This window comes from Lagopus muta, chromosome 6 (genome assembly GCF_023343835.1).
Source record: "Lagopus muta isolate bLagMut1 chromosome 6, bLagMut1 primary, whole genome shotgun sequence".
Classification (NCBI taxonomy): Eukaryota; Metazoa; Chordata; class Aves; order Galliformes; family Phasianidae; genus Lagopus; species Lagopus muta.
In genome coordinates, this window is record NC_064438.1 from 14,341,327 (window position 1) to 14,365,597 (window position 24,271).

At 41.6% G+C, this 24,271-nt stretch overlaps 1 protein-coding gene across 1 annotated transcript in view; it reads right to left on the reverse strand.

The window, feature by feature from the left end:
- The window catches only part of BRSK2 (BR serine/threonine kinase 2), a 304,802-nt gene that overhangs the window by 77,851 nt on the left and 202,680 nt on the right, over positions 1–24,271 (reverse strand). The window contains exons 9-10 of the mRNA XM_048948874.1: positions 10,923–11,063; positions 1,502–1,618 (exon numbers count right to left, since the gene is read on the reverse strand). Coding sequence (XP_048804831.1) covers positions 1,502–1,618; positions 10,923–11,063 — 258 coding nt within the window. The remainder of the gene's footprint in view (positions 1–1,501; positions 1,619–10,922; positions 11,064–24,271) is intronic.

Below are 24,271 nucleotides of genomic sequence, written 5' to 3' on the forward strand. Positions count from 1 at the left end.
AAGAGGTTCCCAAGGAGTTTGAAAAATCCTTCAGGGTGATGTGAGATTGAGTTGGTTTTTATACTTTTTGTTCTGTTTTACACAGAATGGAGGGATAAAATTTTCTGCAGAGAGCAGAGATCCTTTGTGATAACTGCAGTGAAGACTTTGTTTCTTAGTCTAGAGGGGAGGTTTGAAAGCAGCTGCAAGCAGCAGATGTGCAGACTTACGGCTCCTTGTTTCTCATCTGTGCTGGTAAGAGGTCAAATCTTGACACAGACAAGAAAGGAACGGGTGCATCTCAGTATAGTCATCAACCACCATTCAATCACATCATCAGCTTCAAACAATTTTGCAATTTATTATTAAAAACTTGGAATACAAAGCTGTGCAGCTCAGGACTGAGAGGCAGTAGATGTGGTATAAAGGGAGCTGGTATGGCTCCATGTCCACTCTGAATTGTCTCGCCTCAGGGCACAGAATGAAAAGACTGCAGTCCACTGAATGGACTGTAGCAGCCTGAGGACTGAGATGAGCTGCAGTTGAAAGATTTTTCACTGCCAAAGGCCAGGAAGAGTAAGTGTGTATGGGAGGAGACACAGAACTGCTGGTACTTTCTGCAACTCCAGCTGCTGAGCTTGCTGTTGTAACAAATTGATACACAGCTAAAAGCTGGCATAGTGGTGCCAGGCTGCAGCAGCTCGATGCAGCTGCTGCCCTTGCCACAGCTCACTGCAGCAGCACACTGCAGTCAACACAGCACAGTGTCATGGCTTTGGGGGACCATGGTGCCTGTGGTATCCCTAGAGATAATAGTGATCAGAGGGTATTGCTCCTGAAATGCTCGTCCTGCCCCAGTCAGGCACCAGGTCTTCACTCAGCTGTTGGGCTTATTGCTGGCTCCTTTGGAAATTCCTGGAAAGCTCCTGCTGGCAACTGAATTAACATGGAAATGTTTTTATTGTCCCTGTGATATTCCTCCAAGCAGTCTCTTTTGTATCTGTGTTCATGCCCTGCCTGTAATTGCAAAGGACCCTCTGCTGCCTCCCTATCAATTCCGGATGTGAGCCGAAATGAAGCAGAGTGAAGCATAAACAGAAAGAGCTGCAAGCAGGCAGCCTGAACAGAACACACAAATTCCATTTCAGATGCCATAGATTCCCTTATTTTCTCACCTCCTAATATTTTAAAGCCTATTCATAAAACAGGTTTCACCACTGCTTTCATTTTCCAAATATCACACATCCAGTGAAAGCAAACACAAGCCAGCCTAGGCAGATGAGTCCAAACCTGAAAGCCTTGGTATTTCTATCCATATGTGACATCTACAAAGGCCTGCTTTTCATTGCAAAGCACTTTAAAAAAAACCTTATTTTAGCTATTTTATGCACTGTATACATTTTTAAAATTTACTAACTTGCTAGGAAATAAGGATGCACAAGTCTGCTCAAACCCCCTGCTACTGACATTTTCTGTGTCTGAAATCTGTCACTGACTATTTGCAATATGCTGAGACACTCACCCACAACTGGTTTCTAACAAGCTGTCCCCAACCTGCAGCGATGCCATTCCAAAGTCTGCTATCCGGATATTGTTCTTTTCATCCAGCAGTAGGTTTTCTGGTTTTAAGTCCCTGTGGCTGTAAAGAAAAGATCAAAATGCAAGTTAAATTATCCACAACAGCTTTCCCATTCCGAGGCCTGTATTTTTTTTAATCCAGCATAGCATCCAACCTATTACATTTTAATTGATGTCATTCTTTCTCTCTTCCAGATTAGGAGACCACACACCCCTAAAATCCGGCCTGTGCAGCACTCTAGCCCACTCCCAAATGATGGGGTGCCCACTCCTGATGTTTGAGCCTTCATTGTCCATATAGAAAATGAACAATATCAACACAATCTGAGGGGGAGACTGAGGGAAATTGGCAGGAGGAAATTTTTGGTTTAGATTTAGGGCTGACATACTCCATCAAATGCCAGCTTCTTAAGGCAAGAGTGGATGCCATCAGTGTATTTCTTTAACAGTAAATAGTATTAGTGAAGTCTTGGGGGAAAAAGAACAAACGAACAAATGTATTTGGTGCAAACACTACAGCAACAAGCTCCTATTAAGGGTCATTTACATAAGCATTTGAAAACATTTTGGGCAGCTAGCTCCAATGGAAAAGCCTTGAACCCAGCACTGCTTTTAACTGAGAGCATTAGCAACAGGAAAGAAGGATTCCATTCCCTTCCTTCCAGCAAAGCTCAGTTCTTTTATTATTTGGCAATGTGGGAATGAGCAGGCAGTCACGACCTTCAGGACAGTAACTCCTGTTCTAAATCAAAGAAAATGTATACTGACTAAATTACTCATTTTCATTACCTGCAGACAGCAACACTATGCACATCCATCTGTTTCTCAGTACTCAAGTACTTCTGTACAACTGTTAGATCTACTTGATTTTATACCCGAAACCAAAAACCCTGTACTAAAATTGCGATGACTTTTTTGCCTTTTTATTTGCAGCTCTTGAAGAGCCACAGAGATGAGAGAAGGATTCTAGGCAGGCTGAAGAAGCTCTCTTCACTTGTCTTTACTTATAAGAAGGCAAAGTGTGTATCTTTGATGTCCTGCTGATAAAAGCTGCAAACCTGAGAAAAAATCTTCAAGGCAGAACAGTCAGTTCAGGTGCCCTGTTAGAACACAAACCTGCTGGAAATGGCCAATTGACAACATGCATGAATGTCAGGCAAATAACAGCCATTTGCTACAATGGTTCAAGAAAAAGTTACCTGCCCAAAAAATTGAAGACCCAGCATTAACATAATCTAATCCAGCAACAGCCATAACAGAGCTCAGCCTTAGCTTCATGCCATCTTCATTCTTACAACGCCCCTCTAGCGCTGCTCATGGATGCAATTGTAATTATACCCCTATCCACCTGTAAAGGAGGTTGGTCTCTGCCCCCTCAGAGAAACATATAGAGCTTGACAACGTCTTGGAAATGATCTCTGATCTTTACAGAAGTCTGGAATGATCAATTAGACACAACTTGTAAATAATGCAGGCTAACTCAATACATAAGAAGAATATGCTGTAATAGGATACTTACGGAGTGTAATAGATATTTCTAGAGGAGACTCCCAGCAAAACAGCACACATTCAAAACAGATACTGGCCATTTACCTTATCACTGAGCCTTATGATTGTCATTAAGGACATTTAAAATGGCCACTAAGGATCCTGCTTTTGACGTGAGCTAGGAAATCCAACGATTAAGGTACAACATGATCTGAACACAGCATTTCTCCAAACTGGATGTATGTTCATTACAAAACATCTCACACTCATTCAGGAGAACAGCACAGCAAAAGAAGATGTTCAAACATTACCCTTCTATGCCTCAGAGCCAGCAGTCTCAGCAGACTCGCCTCAAGCTCTGGCTGGAGCATAAAGCATGTGAGTTCTGAGCCAGCCTCACTCCCAGATTACTCAGAGGCAGTGAAAGCAAAGGGATGACACCTTTGATAAAGAATATATTATTCACCAGGGGAAACAAGTCTCTTCACCATTTCATCCTCATCAGCTGGTATCCACAACCAGGCACTTTCAGACTTGAGTTTAAGGGATAACCAACTAGAAAAATAAAGTTCCTGTAAAGTGGCAAAAATAAAATTCTTGGGGTTTTTTTTGTTTTGTTTTGTTTTGTTTTTTTGGTAAAGCCACAGTAAGACAGGGGATGGAGGGTGCCATCATCCACATGTAAGACATCCAGTGAGCTTCACCTTGTGCTGTACAATGCCTTTACCCGAATGGTCAACCAACCTGAGCTGATGGTAGTCTTTAGGTAGAGGTCCTGACTCACCTCACAGAGAGCATTTTGAAAGCCTTACGTTGCCCTCCTTCAGTATATGTGGGACTAAGGATAGTGGGGTAGTATATATGAAATTTGAGGTGGCAGTAGACCTTTGTGGTTTTTTGTGCATTTTTTTGCTCTAAACACCAAAATAAATCAAGAATAATTTTGTTCTCTTCACTACAGCCCAATCAGCAGAGCAGAATGTGGACTCTGTCAAGAATTGATACATTTATTGTTGACTGGGCCCCAAACAACAAGAATGCCACTGGGCACTTATGTCACTCCCTGACCCTTCCCATATCTCTTTTAACACAGACCCTAGTGCCAGGTATGGATGGTGAGCTCAGTAACGTCATGGCAGCATGAGTATTTCTTTTTTTGCACTGCAGCAGCACTTCTCGCAGTAATCGGGGTGCCCATGGGATCAGGCAATGCTTGCAAGCTCAACCACAAGAGAATTTTATGCCCCAGCTTCTAGCTGGAACACATCCCTGCTTTCTATCTTTGGAGCACTTAGAATCTTAGAATCTGGGGAACATCCTGGGGATAGCAGTGAGGCCAAGAGCCAGCACCAGAGCGGCAGAAGCAGCATCACTGCCACTGGGAACAAACTTTCCTCCCCGCATTTGCATTTCCCATCTTTATACTGCCAGTTTCCAAGTGCCAGAAGGAAGGGAGAGGAACATATGGGAATAGGGAAGGTTTGTTATAATTTACCTAGGAGCCTATCTGCCTGGATGGCCTTATGCATTCATGTTTGGAAAGAATTCTCTTGTGCCAAAATGAAACAAAACAAAACAAAAATCCCACTGTATGTGGTAATTACTTGGAATTAATGGAACATTGCAGAGTAAATGCATTTTAACTTGGTCCCGCTTCAGCTGGTCTCTCTGGCTCTCTATGTCTTATATGACCACATCAGCTCCTCTCTCTGTAGGTGAAATAGAGGACTTTTGGTTGTTCTAAAGACTCTAAAGCTGTAGGGGCTTAGCACACGGCTGGTAAATCAGAATAGAAGAGAGCAACTTATTTTGTGACAACATGGCCAACATTCCTCTTGAGCCCTATGTATGCTGAAAAAGAATCTGAAAGGGAAATGCAGCCCTGCAGAAGTCACTGAAATCCTGAGCCAGGGTGGTCACAGACTGCCCAGAGCTCCTCACCCCAGACAATGGAGTAAGAAGTCAGCTCCACAAGCTTGCATGCATGCAGCAGGTGTTTGAAGGGACATTGTGGGAATGAAAGGGAGTCATTAAATAAGCTATGACACTGTCAGGCTCTCTGCAACATCTCTCTTTTACAGAGTATAACAAAGGCTTTATAGTTCCATCACAGCACAAGATGAGGATGGGGAGAGAGAAAGAGATGGAGGTCTGAAAAAAGGGTCCCACGGAAATAGGCACAATCCTCAGAGGTGGTGCAGAGAAAATGAAAGGCCTGCACATTCATTAATGTGTTCCAGCCTTACACACACATGCTGGCCAAGTTTCTATCTGGTCACTCCCAGTGATGCTATCCAGCCAGCTCCTTCAGCTCCCTCCATTGCCTCTCTTAGCCTGTTCTCCTGCTCTGGGAACGTCCCTAGAGTTGTACTGCAGACAATTGCATGGTTAAAAATGGAAGTAAAACAGCCAGCCTCTCCCTCTCACCCAGGGCTGGCAGAAGATTTTGGGTGTAGAGACAGATTTAAGATCTTGGATTCAAGGAAACTATGTCATTTGGCACAAGATGATGAACCAACCCATTATTTTAAAGTGATTTTTGTGCTGGAATATTCCTATCAGTTTCTATGACAACTCATTGCAGGTCATAGATTTCTAATCCAAGAAACCTCTTAATTGGTGTAGTTGCAGGTCATTTGTACTAATCAAATTGTTGGCTACTTTGCAAATGCTTTTCTTACTGACCCCAAAATCCCAGAAGGGCCCGACCACAGAATCATTGTTCTGCAGTATGCCTGTTAAAAGTGCTTAGCAGAAGCCTGATGTGATGCAAATAATTTATCAGTGTTACTAGGATGAGAAGCAAGATTTTTAATTTTCATAATCAGAAAAAGCCCTTTGTCTTATTTTCTCTTGCTTCTGCAAATAAGATCCAAATGCATAACTGGCATCTACCTACAGAGGATCTTTGTTTAAGAGTCATGGTTGCAACACTCAAATTTAGTAATATTTCACAGAATCCTGCAGAACAAGCAAATACAGCTAGGAAAAAGGACATGATCTCTAAACATATCAGCAATCCTGAAGAAGTGCTTGAATGCCTGAAACCTTGTCTGGTTTTAGTATGATTATTTCTAGTGATGCATTAATATATACTGCCCCTCCCTAAAAACCTTGCCTCAAAACATATGTTCCTGTATTCCAGAGACAGCACAGACTGTCAAGTCTGATCACCATGAATGCACTTGCAAAGAATGCTACCTGGTTATGCTTACACTGAGACTATGCCATTTTTGAGTTTCCAGTGGCTTATGTAAAGAAATAAACTTAGGAAAATACATATCCTCTGACTTTAGCAGAGCTGGTAACTGTTTTTGACATTGCAGCTGCTGTGCTTAATGTTATTTCTCCAGTTTTTTGTGCAAGGAAAATGTTTAAATTCCTCACTGTTTAAACTGAGTCTCAGTCCTAGATATGCAGCTCCTGGATTCAGGCAAAGATTGGTAAATCTCAGCTCTCATCAAGAGAAGAAGGTACATTTCTACTTTGAAGGTCTAAAAGAAAACTTCAAAATCTAAAGACTCAAAGACCCCCAGAAGAAATACTAGGAATCAACATTATGAAATTCCACGGTTTCAAGTCCACTTTCACATTTGGAGGCTTTGGGTCATATTTTCAAAGTGCCCAGCTGTGGACACACGTCTCTGCATCCTCCTTATAAAAGAAGCAAGTCAAAGCAGGAGTCACTAGGAACGTGGTACTACCTAACAGGACAGGTTACTCATGGCACCTGGCATTCTTTGGCTTTCTCTGCTTCTTGAAGGAACCCCAGATATCTTCGTAAAAGTGTTGTTTCCTCTACTGACAGTGCTCTGCAGCTCCTGCCTGCAGTAATATATGAGAGATTTTAGCACCACTGCTGTGAAATCTCAAAGCTCTGTTTCATAAGGAGCCATTTCCCCCCCTGCATCGATTGCAAGAACACAAGGCGAAGCCAAACAAAGCTCTTTATTCATTGCCTTAACCCTCTAAGTCACACACCCCCATGCCTATGCACACACACACAGACACACTTCAGCAAGATCCTTGTGCGTACTCAAGCAGGCACAGCCCCAGGCAATAAAAGGAGAAAGGGACCTCATAATTGTCATTTATCAATATTCATAAAGAAACTGCCTTAACCCCTCCTGTGCATGCTATGAAAAAAAAAAAAAAACACACACAAAAAAAAAACATAACACAAAATGAAACCCAACCAAAATAAAAATAAAATGAAATAATCATCTCGCTGCTCATTACCGCAGGGAATTTCCTCTCAATGTCACCACTGCCCTGTGCAGTAATTGGCATTATCTGTTATCTCTGAAGCCGTAATAAGGTTTGCCACGGGGCATTTTCTGTAATCATATTTTTATTTGTCAGCTTGTGAGATACAGACACCAAATATGAGCTTGACCAAAGCACAAACCCAACACACAAAATAAGGACGTGGCCAATCCCAGCTTTTGGTGGTGATGTCACCCCCAGCCAATGCGGCACCCGCCAGCTCGCTCTGCCCGGCTCCCACCTCCTCCTGTGCTGCAGCATTCCCTTGCTGCAAATAAGAGCCTCTTCCTGAGGAAAGCAAGGATTTGCGACCTACCCCAGTATTTGCTCCTACATTGTTTTACAGTAATTATAGGTGGTGCTGAATTAGCTGAGAGCTCTCCCACACTATGGATGCAAGATACGCAAAAGGATTACTGATTCGCAGCATCCAGCGCAGACATCTTAAAGGTACTGACGTAAGAGAGAAGGCACCCATTCTTTGGTAGCTTAGGAAAAAATCGTTAGTTACATCCAAACCTCTGTCCTAGCTAGCAAGGTCTTATGTCCAAGGGACTCCAGGTTACTCTGCCATTTCTTGCATCACTTCTGAGCACATCTGTGTGCTGCAGCACAACACAGAGCCCTCAGAACTAGCACAGAGCTGGAAGCAGGAGCAATGCTGCTGCATCACTGAGCTCACCATTCTGCTTGCTAGCTCAGGCAAAGCACCAGAGTAACACAGATACGCTGCTCGCAGGATCACATACAACACCTCTGCACAGCACTGCTTTTCAAAAAAGGGTCCCTAGCACAGCAAGGGAAGCCCTTACAGAAATGAGAAGTACGTTATCTGAGAGCTTCTTCCCCACAGGTAAGCACACCACCAAACTCTGTGACTGAGCCTCAGGATGAGATACCTCAAATCTTTGCTCTTAGTTTCCACTACATAAAATACGAGGACTGCTCTGAAAGCAATGCCTCTATGTTATTATGTCGGCCCATGACATCAAGGGTGGATGTTGGTGGTATGGCAGTAGAGGTTGAACCTTCCACCCAAATTTCATCACATGTTGTTGCCGTGCAACAGATGGCAGCAAAGGGGTGGTGTGACAGAATGGCATCTGATGTGGAAGTGCAGATGAGGAAAAGATGAATCACTGCATTCCACTATGCAGAAAAAAATGGCACCCAGTGACGTTCATTGACACTTAAATATTTATGGAGACCAACCAGTGGATGTGAGCACAGTGAAAGCCGGACTGCATGGGCAACATTTTCCTAGCAATGGTGCCATAATAACAGCTGTGAAACAGTGGGTCACTTCTGCTGGTGCAGATTTTTATGAGCTAGTATCTGGCTCTTGCTTATTACTGACAAAAATACATAGCTAATGATGGTGATTTTGGTGAAAAATAGCATTTTGTAGCTGAAAGTCTGCTCTATCAAGTAGTGTTATTGTGCTATTTGTAACTGTTGTAGGTTCCATGGAAATAAATGAGGCATAACTTTCAGAGCAACCTATGTAATAATGGAAAGTTCCTACTTTTATAAAAACAACATGAAGCCATGAAAGCACATTCAAGCTCCAAGCCTATTTTGCTTCCTTGTCTGAGCTGCTCGTTTGAAGATACCTTCTCAGACACAGGTGATTTCTCCATACCATAGCAGCAGAAGCATTTTATTGATGGCAGCACTGGGGAATCCCTTCTGATTTTTTGATCCATGAATCTCGATGCATCAACACATTTTGAACAGTGAAGGCTGAATGTGGCTACATACTGCTGTAAAAGCAAGCCACAGACGCTTCTCTGTGTTTTGGGAGGTATTGGAAGAAGATCGGACAATGATATGGGTCTAGGGACACCAGGCTATCAATCCATTCTGCCAGTGAGTTAGAGGCACACACGTTTAGTCATTAACCAAAGCAGAAGCCTTCATTTTTCAACGTGGTCATAACTGGATAACCTGGCTGATGAGATGATTTGTCATTTCACTGCCCCACGACAGGACAAGGTCAGGCTTCATTGCTTAGGAAAGCACATTAACTTTTATATTCACACAGATGCACACAAATGTATTTATGCATGCTCTGATTCTCAAAAAGGGTTTATGATAACTGCTCAGAATCTCACACAGAGTCTAGTATAACACCAGCCACACAAGTCTCAGAGTGACCGGGAGGGAAGGAGAGCTTATGATTTACTAGCTAGCTTATTCAGCAGTAGATGTTAGTAGAGTGGGAGTTGGCAAGGAGACAGGGGATTTACTTCTAAACAAGACTACTGCCTACAATCCAATATGTTTAACAGAGGAAAATGGATTCCTCAAGAGAGACGTGCACTCTGCCTTGGAAATTCCACATATCCTTAAACCTGCAGAAATGCTTGTCTGTCATGTTGACAGCCTCACCACGAGCCTCGCTGAGTTTATTACTCAGACATGTCACAAGGCATCCAACAAAAGCCCAAAGGACTGATGTGAATGTTTTCATAGAAACTTCTGTCCCAGTTGTGAATCATATTTCTCTGGAATATTCATTCGAAAGAACACATAATTTCTTTTCAGTTGTACTTAAACATTATTTGAGGCTTCTTGGATCAGATTCCTAAGTGTGAAGCCATGCAGTGAACAGAGCCATCTATGTATTCAACCCAGCAGTGTTTACAGTGCCTAGCACACATAGATGCCATTTATGCTGCAGATATTTGGTATGTGAGTTCTCAGCACAAAACTGGGGTTACAGAAATCACTGTACTGTTATTGAGAAGTATCCACAGGGTGATTATGCAAACCCAGCTACTGCAATATCTAACAGCAGCCCACAGCCTCCTGCAGAGGGGAGATCTGTGGCCTCAAAGAAGTAACCGCACAGACACAATGTAAATGTCTCCCCCAGCCAATCTTACTGCAAGGAGCTGCATTTCTGAGAAATAAGCAGGTCAGCAGCTGTACAGAAACTGTGTGCACAGACTCACCATAACAAATGATTTCAGTAAAATTTACATTAGCTAAACTTGCTGAAGATTAAGTGGAAACTGGTCCAATTTAAAACATCACCCAAACGAGAGGTTAAACCATGCTTTATGGTAAAGTCATCTGATGGAGTTTGTAAATATAAATTCCAGACACATCAAGCAAATTCTTCCCTACTGGAAAGGAAATTAAAGGCAACAATGACTCAAATGCCCAGAAGGGACTTGGGCAAAGTTGCCAAAAGCCAGCAGGTTTCCAAAAACTGAAGGAAGCCATAAAATGACTTGGCTGCATTGGTATCTGTCCCAAGTTTCTTTAGGGACTCATTCTGAAATAGTGTTTGTAATTCTGAGTTATTAGAAAGTGCCCCAAAGAATGATGGAAATTAAAAAGCTTTTCCATGGTGGTTTTGGTTTTCCTGATTAAATCATATCCTATGAATGAATTCTCTTCCAAAGATAATGTTCTCCATGAAAAGTCTGTTTGTGACTGGTATGCATTCTCACTGACAGCCAAGAATTTAAAATATGCCAGCACTTTACACAATGCCTTTCCAGCTTTACAACATTGGTTACTTAACAATGTCAGGAAATAAGATGCTTGTAGTATGTGCTTTTATGTAACAGGTAATTCCTGTTGGAAATGACTGTGCTCACCATATTGAATGACTATGGCAGAAGTCTAAAGCAGAGATGATTTGTCGGAAGAACTTCCTGGCTTCTTTTGGTGTCAATCTTCCCTTTTTTACAAGATAGTCGAAGAGCTCCCCACCTGACACGTGTTCTAGCACCAAGTACCTAGAAAAAAAAACACCAACAAAGTCAGGATTTGTAAGTACACTATCATACCAGCCTCTCACACACAGCTATGTACAAGCATTTTTACATTTGGTCAAGCAGAACACTTCTGGAAACAAATGAAGAGAATCAGAATTTTACAAGAAAAAATAATTAAATTTTTAACAGAGTTCTTCTGCAAATTTCACACAAGCCAATACAAACAAGTCAGTATTTCACTAATTTATTGCATTCAGTGTTCAACAGTCCAGTGAGTGAGAATCTAAAAGCCAGAAATGCCTCCAAAGGACAAGAAGGGGAAGAAGAGAAGAATCGGGTATAAGCTTTCACAGCAGCTCTTAAAGCCTGTGGAAGGCTCATGTCTTTTAACCAAGCTGACAGTTCCTTTATAAAATAGCTTTGGCAAAACTGTCCTCATGTACTGCTCTGCCTTAGACACTCAGGACCCAGACAGATGTCAACAAACTACAGGGAGTTCAGAAAAAGGTGAATAGTTTAAATTATGAGAAAAGATCAAAAGAACTACGTGTGTGCAGCCTAAACAAAGGCTTCAGCTCTTGCTGCTCAACAGCAGTGATTTGCTGGAGCAGCTGTTCCCCCAGCTCATATGTGAAGAATGTGACATTGAGTGAATAAATGTGGCACAGTGGGAACCTAGGAGTGAGGGAGGAGAGCCCAGCCCTCATACAGCACTCCTGGCAATCAAAGAGAGAAAAGTGAAATCTTCTGGGAGGAAAGGACCTGCCATGGATGGACCATTTTGTTGCTGTAAGTGGATGTGATGAAAGACAGCAAAATAGAAGAAAACTAAGCACAAATCTCTGTAAATGCTGCCTAACAGAGCCTAATAATTTCCTTAAGGAAGTAGTACAACACCATCAACTGAACCTTCACTTTACAGTCAGCCAGCGTTACTACCAGTATTAATCCAACTTTTCAAATTTGAGAGGACAGTGAAAAACATTAATCCTGGGTACTTCCTCTTCTGTACTTTGAGCAATGTAATCTCAGGGAAAATCTCTGAAACAGAAAGAGGAGAAAAGTTTTATAAAATTGGGAGCTTGATAATTCCTGTTTTCAAAGTTCGCCAACGGATGGAATAGTTGATGGAGTGTATGGAAAATAAAGTAGTAAAAATAGTAAAGTGGTTTAATAATAACAGCATTAGCCTTCAAGTTGCAGAAGTGGGACCTGAGCTCTTGTTTCATCTACAGCTACTGTGCATCAGCCACGTGTTGTATCCTAGCCAGCAAAAACAGAAAGTGCTTCCCTTCCAGAAATGCAGCAGAGAATGCAGCAAGGGACGGACATTAACACTGTCTTGATAGCTATCTAAGTAGGATGAGAGCATAAAAAGGCAGACAACAAGATGAATTTCTAAACTTTAGGGAATTGTATCTATAGTTTCTGCATTTTTAACCAAATAAAAAAGTTACAAAAATATGGCAATATTGACAATTTTTCATTTAAGCGAGCAACAAGAAGAATCTTGACTCAAAAAACACCTTTGAAACAGCTAGGTTACCTACACTCCTGGAAGAGATGGGTACTCACCAGACTGATAACAGGGAGAAAACCATTTATCTGCCTTACTCTTTTCCAGCAAGACACTGAAACAGTCAGAAGAAAGCTGATGTGCAGAAGCCGTGGGCACTGTGGCATTTACATTTTCCAGTTCCAGCCCTGACTTCCCAAATCCTGGCTAACAGACACTCCAACAAGGTTTGCTACATAACTCATTCTCCCTCTCACACTAGAGACAGATTTGGCTAACTATCCCATGCAGCAGACCCAAATGTGGCAGGGAATCAGTCCTAAAATTCTCCTTCACATCTCCTTCTCTAACTGTGCCCAGCAGAAGCTGGATACAGCAGTGCATCTTGCCCCCAAAATTCAAACTGATAGCTTTTTTTTTTCCTGCTAGGGATTTCATGAGGATGGTTGTGGTTACAGGCATACAGAAAAGCCTCTACACTTGTTTCAAATGCACAGTTTTGGAAAATTACAGACCCAGCATTTCTGTCACCCACAGCAGGAACTGCAAAGCAATTTATTTTCATCAGCATCATCTTATTAAAAACACTCAACAAAAATGCACTGACATGTTGTACAGAAAATAAAACAAATTGAAAGACAGGGAGCATTTACAAGGTTATTCATTTCTGCTTGCCACCCAGAAGCACCAGATATAATAATGGAAGTGAACAGGGGAGAGCGTCTGAAAAAGATTTGTGCCTCTGACAAGTCAAGGGACATAGAGAAGCACAGCAACGATGTATTCTGATCTGACAAAGCCCTAACGTGACAGGAGTGAGAAGGACGACAAACACATTCCCCAGTGGTCAAGTGCAAGAAATAAATGCTGCAGGGATGGTTCCACAAGCACCATGTGGTTATGCTGCATGTAGCACTTCTGAGCTCAAATTTGCAGCTGGTCACCCGTCAACCCTATTCCCTACACTATGATGGGGTTTTTTTTAGGATAGCCCCTAACTAGGAGATTTTCGATTAAACAAGGGCATCATTCTGCACCTGCCTCCATCTCTGTGCAAGCCAATGTGGCACCGGCACATTACATGGCACAGGAGCACTACACGTGATTTCCAAATAGGCCAAAGAAAGGAGTTTAAGCACGTTCAAGTGTTGTGCCAGTTCTACCATCATACAGCTACACCATCCCCACTAAATGCTATGTATACAGATCTGTATCTGTATCTTTACATGTGTAACATACTCACCATAAAAGAACATACAGATTCTGAAAGGCTTTCAAGAAGTGTTTTTCAAACATAAAAAGCTAATGAAAGAAAGAACATTATGCCTATGTAAGACTGATGGCACTGGTCATCCTACTGTAAAAATGTAAAAAGAAAACCTTGCTCCATGGCATCCATTGCAAAGAAGGCTCGATGAAAGTTAAGGCTGGTGGCACATACCCCTCCTGCTGGATAATACTGAGAGGAGCATAGCAGGACAAAAGACACAAGGTAAGATCACACAGCTCTCACCTCTTGGATGCACTGGCCACACATCAGCTTTGCTAATCCTTGCATTACACATGGGACAAGCTTGAGATTAGTAATCTCCTAAGGAAAGCGACTTGCCCAGGGTTACAAAGCCACCGAATATCACAGCTGGGCTCAGTCCCTGTGGTCTTTTGCCCCTTCTGCATCATACTGTCCCCACCAATTTCTCTGCTTGCTAGGACATGGAAAAGCAAGAAACCAAAAGCCTTCTGCTACTTGATATGAAGCCAAGTGCACATGGTGTTAAAAAATAAATTACTGATTAAGGATTTTCTTTGTAAGATAGATTCATTAAGAGCTTGTAAAAGTTTTCTCAGGTCACAGCTTGCTTTCATAAAGACAAGGTCTGAGTCTTGTATGATATTCCTGCACACTCCTAGTACAAGTCAAGATATTAAAAAAATCTATGATGAAGATTCAAAGCTTCAAGGAGACAAGACTTCAGACTTTCAAGACAAAGGAGCTCAGTGCTTAATGCAAGAATTATATCATCTGTTGGAGAGGGGCAGAAAGATTGGGTGCAGCAACACTGACTATTCCCTTTGTCATTTTTTCCATCCATCTCCCAGCATCACCACCTTCCCAGTAAAATCTAGCAAGTTCCTAAACCCAAATGATCTAGTACATATCATATGAGAAACATACACGCAGCTTAGAAAAGGAATAACCTTGACTCCTTCCTTGCTTCTTGTTTCACTGCAATGAGCCTACACTCCTTTGTTTCTTTGTTTCAGTTTATTTACTCTTTATTTACTCTTTTACCCAAACAATAAACAAATAATAACAGAAACTAAACAGGATAGGAAAGGAGGGATGATTTCTGTATGTGAAAGAGATGGAGTAAGCCAAGATGAATATGCAGAAAGCGGCCTTAAATCACCCTCGTGCCCCTCAGATTGTGACTATATTAGGAACCAGCAGACTCCCCATGGTTGGCTACAGCTTGTTCAGTAGCTTGGGGTGGAAGCTTAACAAAAAAGCACTACACCTCTCCTCCTCATTACCCCAAATTGCCTGTATGCTGCAGATGACGAGATATGACAGCACACAGCCCATCAGTGACACATCATTCATGCACCTGACACACGGTCTTTCAAGTCATTTTAGTCTTTTCCAAATCCGGTGTGTCAGTAGGACTCCCATAAACACAGCAGATGGTCCATTTTTCCCTGGGAACTGTCAGTAAATACTTGATGATCAACAACAAATTTAAAAGTAATTCAACACAACAAACACAATCCATCATATTTTTGTTGTACCCAACTATGCTACCAACCTGTCAGGGCTGTGAGGATTTGTGATGCCATTACCAGTAGTTAAAAGATCAAAAACTGTGGCTTTTGTTCTAAAACACACAAAAAGAGTTGCAACATTTTGGCTTTCAGCTAAAAAAATCAGTACAATTTTCTCCTTTTTTTGCCTTAATAAACTAAGATGTTGATTTTTATCTCTAATGTCTTCTGTTGTCCTAGTACCAGCTCAGACACAACAAGGCTAAAACAGATTTCTGCCTCATCACTCTGTCCCACTTCTTCCTTTATCCCTAGAGGAAACACTGCTTATTTGATTATGATTCAGGCTTACAGTGTGGGTGCTAATTTTGACTCAGGCCTTCTTCAAGTTCCTGCAACTTGGTTATATTAATATCTTATAGAAGTTTTCTTTATTAGAGATCTAAGATAATGATTTTCCTATTGCAGATTCAAACAATTGATGAGAAAGTAATGCCTTCTATTTTATGATGTCGGCCCACAACATCACAGGCAAATGTTGGTGGTATGATGTTACAAGTTAAACCTTCTTGCCAATATTCTGTTACTTTTTGTTGCCATACAACAGATGGCAGCAGAAGGGCAGTCAGACAAAAGAACATCAAGTCCAATCATCAATCTGACGTATCAAGTCCCAACACTAAACCCTTAGTGAAACTTGTTCCTTAGTGCCTTGTCCACCTCTCTAAAGTACCTCCAGGTTTGGGAATGCCACCATTTCCATGGAAAGGCCATCTCAATGCTTGACCACCCTCTCCAGGAAGAAATTCTTCCTAATATTCAACCTAAACTTCCTCTGGCACAATTTGAGATTATTAATGGCTAAAAATTCTTGTCAATGTTAGCTAGACAAGTTGTATCTCTACTAATTTATCATCATCTCTTTTATCTCGATATATTCTTGCCTCGCTGTTAGCAATTCAAAATAGGTGTCAGATAATCATTGCATTACCACGTACGTAGCTTTCCATTTTGACCACTCCTTCCATGCCTTCACTATCTCCTTTTTTATACTCCATCTAACCCAAGCTAGCTGCCTTCACTTCTAAGTCCCTCCTGCCCTCTCCCTGTAATCAGTCTAGGTTCTCTCCCTCAGTTTTTTGAGGTTGACCTTTGCCTCTGACCAACTTCCACAGTCAGATCCACCATCCATCTGTTACTTTTCCAGGCAAACAATTCTGTGCTTTTACAGCACTCTCTACACTCGGAAGGACATTGTTGTCATTAACCACAGAACTGTGTCTTCAGCGCTTTCCTGAAGACAGCTCTTTGCCATGATGCTTGACAGCAGCTTGGGCTTCCCCATCATAAGGCTTCCAGCAGCTGTTTTGTGTTTGCGATTACAAGCTGACTGGTGCAGAGACTCTTTTTGTCCCCTTGCTGTCTATTCCCAGCACGGTAAGGTCTTTTTCATGGTCAGATTGTTTTTGTTGCTATCCTGCTATCACAGTACAAATGAAGACATCACTTAAAACAGCCACAGAAATAGTTTTGATGACAATTCCTCTTTCCTATCTGGTGAGCTCTCTGTGTTTTATTTAAGGGTGTCTTCCCCATGCTCTGGGGAGCTTTGAGGACTAGCTCATAGACCTCCTGCTGAAGCAAAATGCTATCTCTAAAGCAGGACTTTAAAAAATAAACAGGCTGGCTCTGAGCAAAACTTGATGAAACAATGTCAGAGAAAGACTATCTGGCACAGAATACACCATGACCATGCATTACCAGATATCTGTGGCAGAATAATAACAACAAACAACCTAGTTATGATTTGTGGAATCTAGCTGTTAACCAGTAGCAAGAATGGTGTGAAATACTAAAATTCCTGCCAGATGGGATAGCCCACAGCAGCCCATCACTATGCATCCCTGTGTGGGAATGCAGATCCTGTTTTCTTAGCATTAGATATGAAGAAAATTTATGACACATTCACAGCTAGACAAATTAGAACCTCTGGGGCAACACAAACATTTATTACTATAAAAGCATTAAATGGATAGAGCTCTTTCAGTGAAAGCTCATATGGAAACACGAGGTATTTCAGGTAAGTGCTGTAAATGCCAAAAATGAAAGTCTTGTGCTCTAGGAAAGGTAGTCAATTCAGACACCTTATTTTGATGCAATAGATGTTTGCTGGTTTAGAAGTGCATGTACTAGCTGCCTGTTAGGGAAGCAGTTAATAATTATTTTTTATTAAATGGTACAATATTAACACATATAATGTACAACTTCAGTTAAAAGTACATATGTCTTCTGAATTTAGACACCACTGGTTAATGTTCTAGGGCTTTTACTAAGCCAGAAGTTACTCTGGGTATTTATGTAACACTGGCTAGTTTTTAGATGCATGATGTCAGACGTGCACTACAACAAGATGCACAACCCAAATGCAGTTATACAAGACAAGATACACACTAAGATAATGAAAATCAGCAGAATCCCTGCTGGTTCATTTTTGCTCAAGAGTTTACTGTTTTGTGATATAGTGCCTATGGGTAAGAAACTTCATGAAATAACCACATCTGACGAGATGCTCAACTACTCTTTTCATATCATGTTATAGTTGATTATTATATGAAAATGATGAAAATAATACATAGATCAGGGAATGAGGCATGGATTAAGACAATTTGGAGTTGATACAGATATCTAAGCAATTACTGAGGCTAGTGACATAAGTCAGCTAGGAATCTCCCTTATAAAAATAGATACATCTTTAGTTTTTGTCTGTCCTCATATATATTGGTGTTCATACATGTAAAAACCTCTTCAGCTATTTCACAAAATCCAGCCCCAAAATCAAACACAAACCAAAGGGGCTGCACCACAGATGACATACGCTAGGCATCATCACCCAACCCGATGAAGTCTGAATCACCTCACCATAGCCCAAAATCCCCTGGAGATGATTCATGAGAAAATAGCTTTCTGCAAAGAGCTAGAAAACTCATCACATTTCAAAGCTGTGGTGAATCAGCGAGTGATCCGTCCAGAAAGAAACTGCCAAAGAAAAGTCTTAAGAAAAATTAAAAAAACAAGCCCTGGCAACTCCTCTCCCATCCAACCACTCTGCAAAACGTCCTCACGGGTGTGTAGATATGTAACAACATATATAGAGCAGGGAAAGAGTTAAAAGCTGCCCAGCTCTGACTGACATGTTGTAATTCTTTGACAGCTTTTTCACTGCACTGTTGTCTATTGATTAAATAATCTCTATCAGATATTAAGTCCCTTGTTATTGGTGCAGCCTATAAATTATTCACAAGTTATATAAATTCTTATGGCGGGCATGAATTTTTAAACCCTAATTTGGAACTGGGCCAGGAACTCTTTATTTTTACTTGTATTTTTTCCTCATCTGTAAGAAAACATGCATAAAATAGAATTTTTTTTTTTCCAAAAAAGCAAGTTTAACTACAATCTGCTTGTTTGAGTGGAGATTCTATCTGACTGATAATTAAGTTTGGACATGAAGAGATTGAGGCTTTCTGACGCAGGTAAGAGAGGCAGGAAGAGTTAAAGCTGTTGTTTGTTGCATGGTATTCTGGGGGATGAAAGGTGTCTGAGCACTTCTGTCGTGGTGTGTAGCCACATGTGCCAAAGCACTGCAGCATCTCCTGGTGGGGCACAAGAGATGGCAGAGCTGCTCCTCACAGCTTGGGCGGAGCTGAGGCAGCACTCACCACCTCACTGCTGCAGGTCTGCCAGCGGCCATACACTCCAGGGTTTTACTTCTGAGAGCTAAATGGCCTTTCTTTTAATGCCCAAAGCTCAGATACACACAAAGTTACCTGCTGAGGCCTGACAGAGAATTTTGGCAACTCAGTATGGATGTGGAGTTGCATCTCCTTTCCACCTTCACTCACGTCACAGAACTGCAGCACTATGGGCCTGTTTCCTCCCGAGCTACACAAACACACACTGTCAGGCAACGAGGAGAAAACACAGTCAGGTTTTCATGCAGATCTTGCTAAGGCCACGCTGTGTACGCTGTAGCATTAACCATCAACCCTATTGCTGTGCAGGCCCAGCTCCCTGCCCGGCTGGCATCGCCCTGCAGGCTGAAGCACCACCCCCATATCTGCTCCCCTTGGCCCCTCTTCATCGCCAGGCCCACTGCGATGCACAGCCCCACACAAGCTGGCTCTGCTCCTAACACTGCCTGCTGTGCCCTCAGCCGTGTATGCTTGGAGTTTGAGACAGGATTAAAACACTTCAGCAGCAGAAAAGAGACCAAAGTAGCTGGTTATGAATATTTCTCTTATTTATCATCACAGCCTAGATTAAACACCATTTTGTCTTCCAATCATGTTTTGTTTTCCTTCCCTGTAACCACAGCATCCAATGCCCCACACCCAGATTACCAAGAAGCGTGCCTACTGAGAAACTGATTTTCAGTGCTGAGCCCTTGGAACCACCCCAATGTCCTGAGCCTTCATTCTGCCTTTTTCAGTTCTCCCCATGGGTGGGTTGAATGCCAAAGTTCTGTGCTGCTGATAACAAAAGAAGAAGCAGAACCTTTTTCTTCTGTTTCTCGCATCCTCACAATTAATTTTCAAGAAAAAAGGAACAGAATTGCAGGAAAACCTTGCAGAAAAGGACCAGCAGCATGAATGCCTTTGCAGACACCACCAGAGCTGTTAGTCTTTGACTCCTGCTGGCAGTCAGTCTTGTCTAAGCCAGGAATGTGAGCTGTGCACAGGGAGGAGGACATTTTAATTTTGTTATCTGGCTCGCTGGGAAGCACCTTCACCTCTGAAATCAGGAGGTGGCATGTTGTGTACATTGCAATGAGGCTTGGGCACCTGCCCAGAGCTAGCACTGTGCTGCTGAATGACGAAGGGGAACTGTTGTGCTTGGAAAAAGAGCTGATGAATGCACAGTGCATTTCAGAGTACAGGAGACGATGCCAATATTCTGATGTCGACTCTCAAAGCACTCTCTCTGCTTAAAATGCTGAATAAGTTGGACACCAGAGAGATTAAAATAAACGTTCCCAGAAAATTAAAAAAGTGTAAAGATATACAAATGCATGGACATAAATAAATGGATACATAAACACCTGTATGTACCTGTAAATAGAAATGTACAGGTATATATACTGTCATATTGATAGAAAGGGAATTGAGAAATGCAAGTACAAAAAAGAAAAGAGCACAGAGCGGTGCATCATTATTCTGTCTTATTCCCGCTCTCTGCCAAAACTCCTGTAATTTAAACTAAACAGATAATGAAATGAGATCAAACAGATAATGCCAGTCCTGACAGTACTTCTCCAGAGTTCACTATAATACTTTGACACATCTGCTTTAGAAAGGGAAGGTCCTTCTCCTCTGGACTGCATGATGGCACTTACACTGCCATGCCAACAGCTCCTTCAACAGGACAATTTCTTTTATAAGACCAAAAGAAAAGTTGGGTTTACTGTATAAGATACAGTAAATGTACGTATCAGAGATCTAAAGATAAAACATAGGATTGCTTCCTAGAAAAAACCTGAGCCACTCATGAAGGATAGGTCTTTGCATGTTAGTAAGAACCTCTGGCTCATTCACCTTGGTAGTTCTGTTAATATTGTACGAACTCTTTTTTTCTCCACTAAACATAACACCATTTGGGCTAATTCAGGATAGACCTTTTCTATATACATAGCACAGTAAGAAAGAGGACTCTCACCCAACTTCATGTGGTTTATGTGCAATGCAGAAACGGCATGATGTTTCCACTACAACACATTTATGAATATGTCTAAATCTCAATTTTGTTGTCACTTTGCTTATTCCCTTAGTTTATTCACATTTCTATATGATTATCTCAGTTTGATTAGTCATAATTAATGGTGCACACTCAAATTCTGGCGGCTCATTTGATCATTCCCCATTAGGAATCAGCAAAAGAATTTCTTAAAGAACTCTGGGCTAACCCGATACCAGGCTGCTTTACCTCACCCTCTATCTTTAAAAGGGTGATCCCCCTGACCATACTTCCAGGCTGTTAACATTATCTGTTGGGAGAGAGAGAGGTACTGATTGCCTACAGCTATTTTTAAATTATCTGCTACTGTGGGGACCCAATCTTGCTTGAAGACTGTCAGAGTGATCTCACAACAAATATAAGGATAGTCCAACCACATGCAATAATGCTATTTTAGCCAACATAATGTATATCTGGGATGGTGTATTGGTACATATACAGAGAGCTGCTGTGGAGTGCCATTTTCCCCTGTGTACGTAGAACTCTAGTCCATAGCCTTATGGTTAGGTATGACAACTCAAAATGAAGAATACAGAGTTCAAAGTCTTAGGGCTCATTACCATCTCCATCTCCCCAACCATCTTGATTTAAAAAAAAAAAAAAAAAAAAAAAAAAAAAAAAAAGCAAATGGAAAAATACTACTAGGTTAATACAGACATGCTAACGAAGCTTTGTTATTATTTTTTAAAACTCATTTATAGTGTTAAAAAAACTATGGAAAAAGAATTTGATTCATGGATGCATTAGGAATCTGCTCAACTAAAGCCCCTTTTCACAAATTAAATCATAAACCAAGAGTCAAACATGATTTGTGAAATTAACATTTATCGAGGAAACACTCCTCAGTGATGCATCGTGATTAGTCTTTGGCATCTGAAATATCACCTATAATTCACAAGCTTCTCTGAAACGATGCCACTATCGTTACTGTTGAAACGGCAGGCATGATGGAAAGGCGCTGCCACAATCAGAGAGCGATCCCTCCTTTGGTGCTGCTGAGAACCAGAGGTCACTGTGCCTTATTTGGGAATGTTCATGCATCCTCACTTCTCATCCCACACACATCTCAGCCTAACACAGGCACTCTTTTCCACTTCTTAGATTTATCCAAGGCTATGGCTGTTTCTAATTTTAAACAGGGAGGCTTGGCAGCAGCGCTGCATTATGCCCTTTCTTTAAAATAGTGACTAATAAAAAATGAATTACAATTAGGAGTCACTGGCAGTTTCACAGAATCAGTGTCTTTCAGCAGAGGGATTCGGTGCTTTTGTGGGTAGAGGCAGACAGCTCAGTCTTACAGAACCAGGAGCTATGGCACAAAGATGACTTTGTGTGACTGACAAAAGCCTGCTTTGGGGCCCTACATATCTAGAAGCCAGGAACTCCAGATACAGGTTAAAGATATGGGATGCTTCCCTTTGCAAGGTGATTTTTATCAGGATGATAGCATATCTACCACGAAATACAGTCATTTTTGGAAGTCTTCCTGTAGGACTATTCCCACTGTTCTGAGCACTAGATATTCGTTGGCTTGGAGCAAAATATGCCCCAAGCCTTTTGGGAGGGCTGAAGAATTACTTAGCTCAGCTATTGCCTTTGCAGGTGTTCAGAGTAAGTAGAAAGCTTCAGTACCTTTATAATCCATCTCTTCACCTCAAGTTGTTGTCCCTCATGTATTCCTACCTTGTTTTCGCCACAATTCCTACCTTGTTTTCACCAAGTATACCACATCTACCTGGAAAACATAAGCTGCAAGCTGGGTTTATGCTAGTGTCCATGTGTTTGTGTGCATGTACATCCAAATTATGGAACACTGAAGTAAACAAGAATATACCTTCTCTCTTACCTAAAAGAAAGCCGATGGCCTGATTTTAGCTTCTCTTAAACCAGAACAAAGTGGTACGTACTCTTACAAATGGTACCAATCCTTCCTTTCCAGGACTAAAGGAGAACATCCTGCCTGTAAAGCCTCATGTGTACTAACTGTGTCCTGCACACTGAGCAGACTGCATCAGATCTGGGCCTCTGCTGGGGCAAACCAGGCTTAATGGAGTCATGACCATTTTTGACACTGAGAACAGAGCACTCAGTATGCAGCTCAGAGAGCATCTGAGCCAGCCTACACCACGTGCCTGCACGAGTGCATTCTGGCAACCCCACTTCACTGCCAATGGCAGGCTCTGCCCCACAGGAGGATGGGGAATCCAAAACAAATTACTGACTGCTCCACTAAACAAACCTTTTGGCACAGAAGCCTCACTTCCTAGAAAGGGAATTCACTGGTCCAGTAAGAAGGCTGGCTGAAAAGTCCACGAGGGATTGTTACTGTCATTCAAAACGCTTTCTTTGGGTAAACAGTTATTCCCTTCTTGCATTGTGACATTGTGGAGAGGTCACTGAAGGATGCTGGTTTTTAAAAATTGTTTGATTCTTTTAAACACTCTCTTCTACTTGCAATAACCTGCTAAAAAGATGAAAATAACATTGAGTTTCCTACTGGTTTGCCCTTTTCCATTTGGAGAGCATTGATTTTTTTCCCTGTTGTGCCAAGATTAATATGGCCTGTTTGTTTGACAACACATTCAACATATCTAGTGCCCTGTCAAGCTAAAATGACTCTGTCTGTGGACAGCACCCCTGCCTGGCACTGAAATGATCTGAAAAAAGAAGGCTTTGCTAGTTAACTGTCACTGAAAAACCATGAGGACATTTCGGTAGCCTTTAAAAACAAAAATTGTTGTTGATAGTATATTTAAAATATTGCTGGCAAGCATCAAGAGATCCAGTGAAAACTATTAGGCAAGCGAAGATATCCAAATTATTCACTTAACAGTCTGTCATAGTTTTGATTGCAAATGTTTCCCTATAGTACAGGTACAAATCTTTATCCCCTCTTGCTGTTTGATAGAAAACATTGTTCTCTCTCCTCCATTTTTAGTAGAAAAAGAAACAGCATATAAGCAAAGTACAGAGAAGAAAAGGAGAAAAGCCAGTAAAATAAGGACTGTTTCTTCCTCATTTAAGTATCAGATATGGACACCAGATAAGAGTGAAAATACACCATGCTTCGCTCTTGGAAATGCCAGCAAGGACCAAAACCCCTCCTCTCCCTCCCATCCTTCCTCCTTCCCTTCCCCTTTCTCTGGCAAAAGCCAGTAAT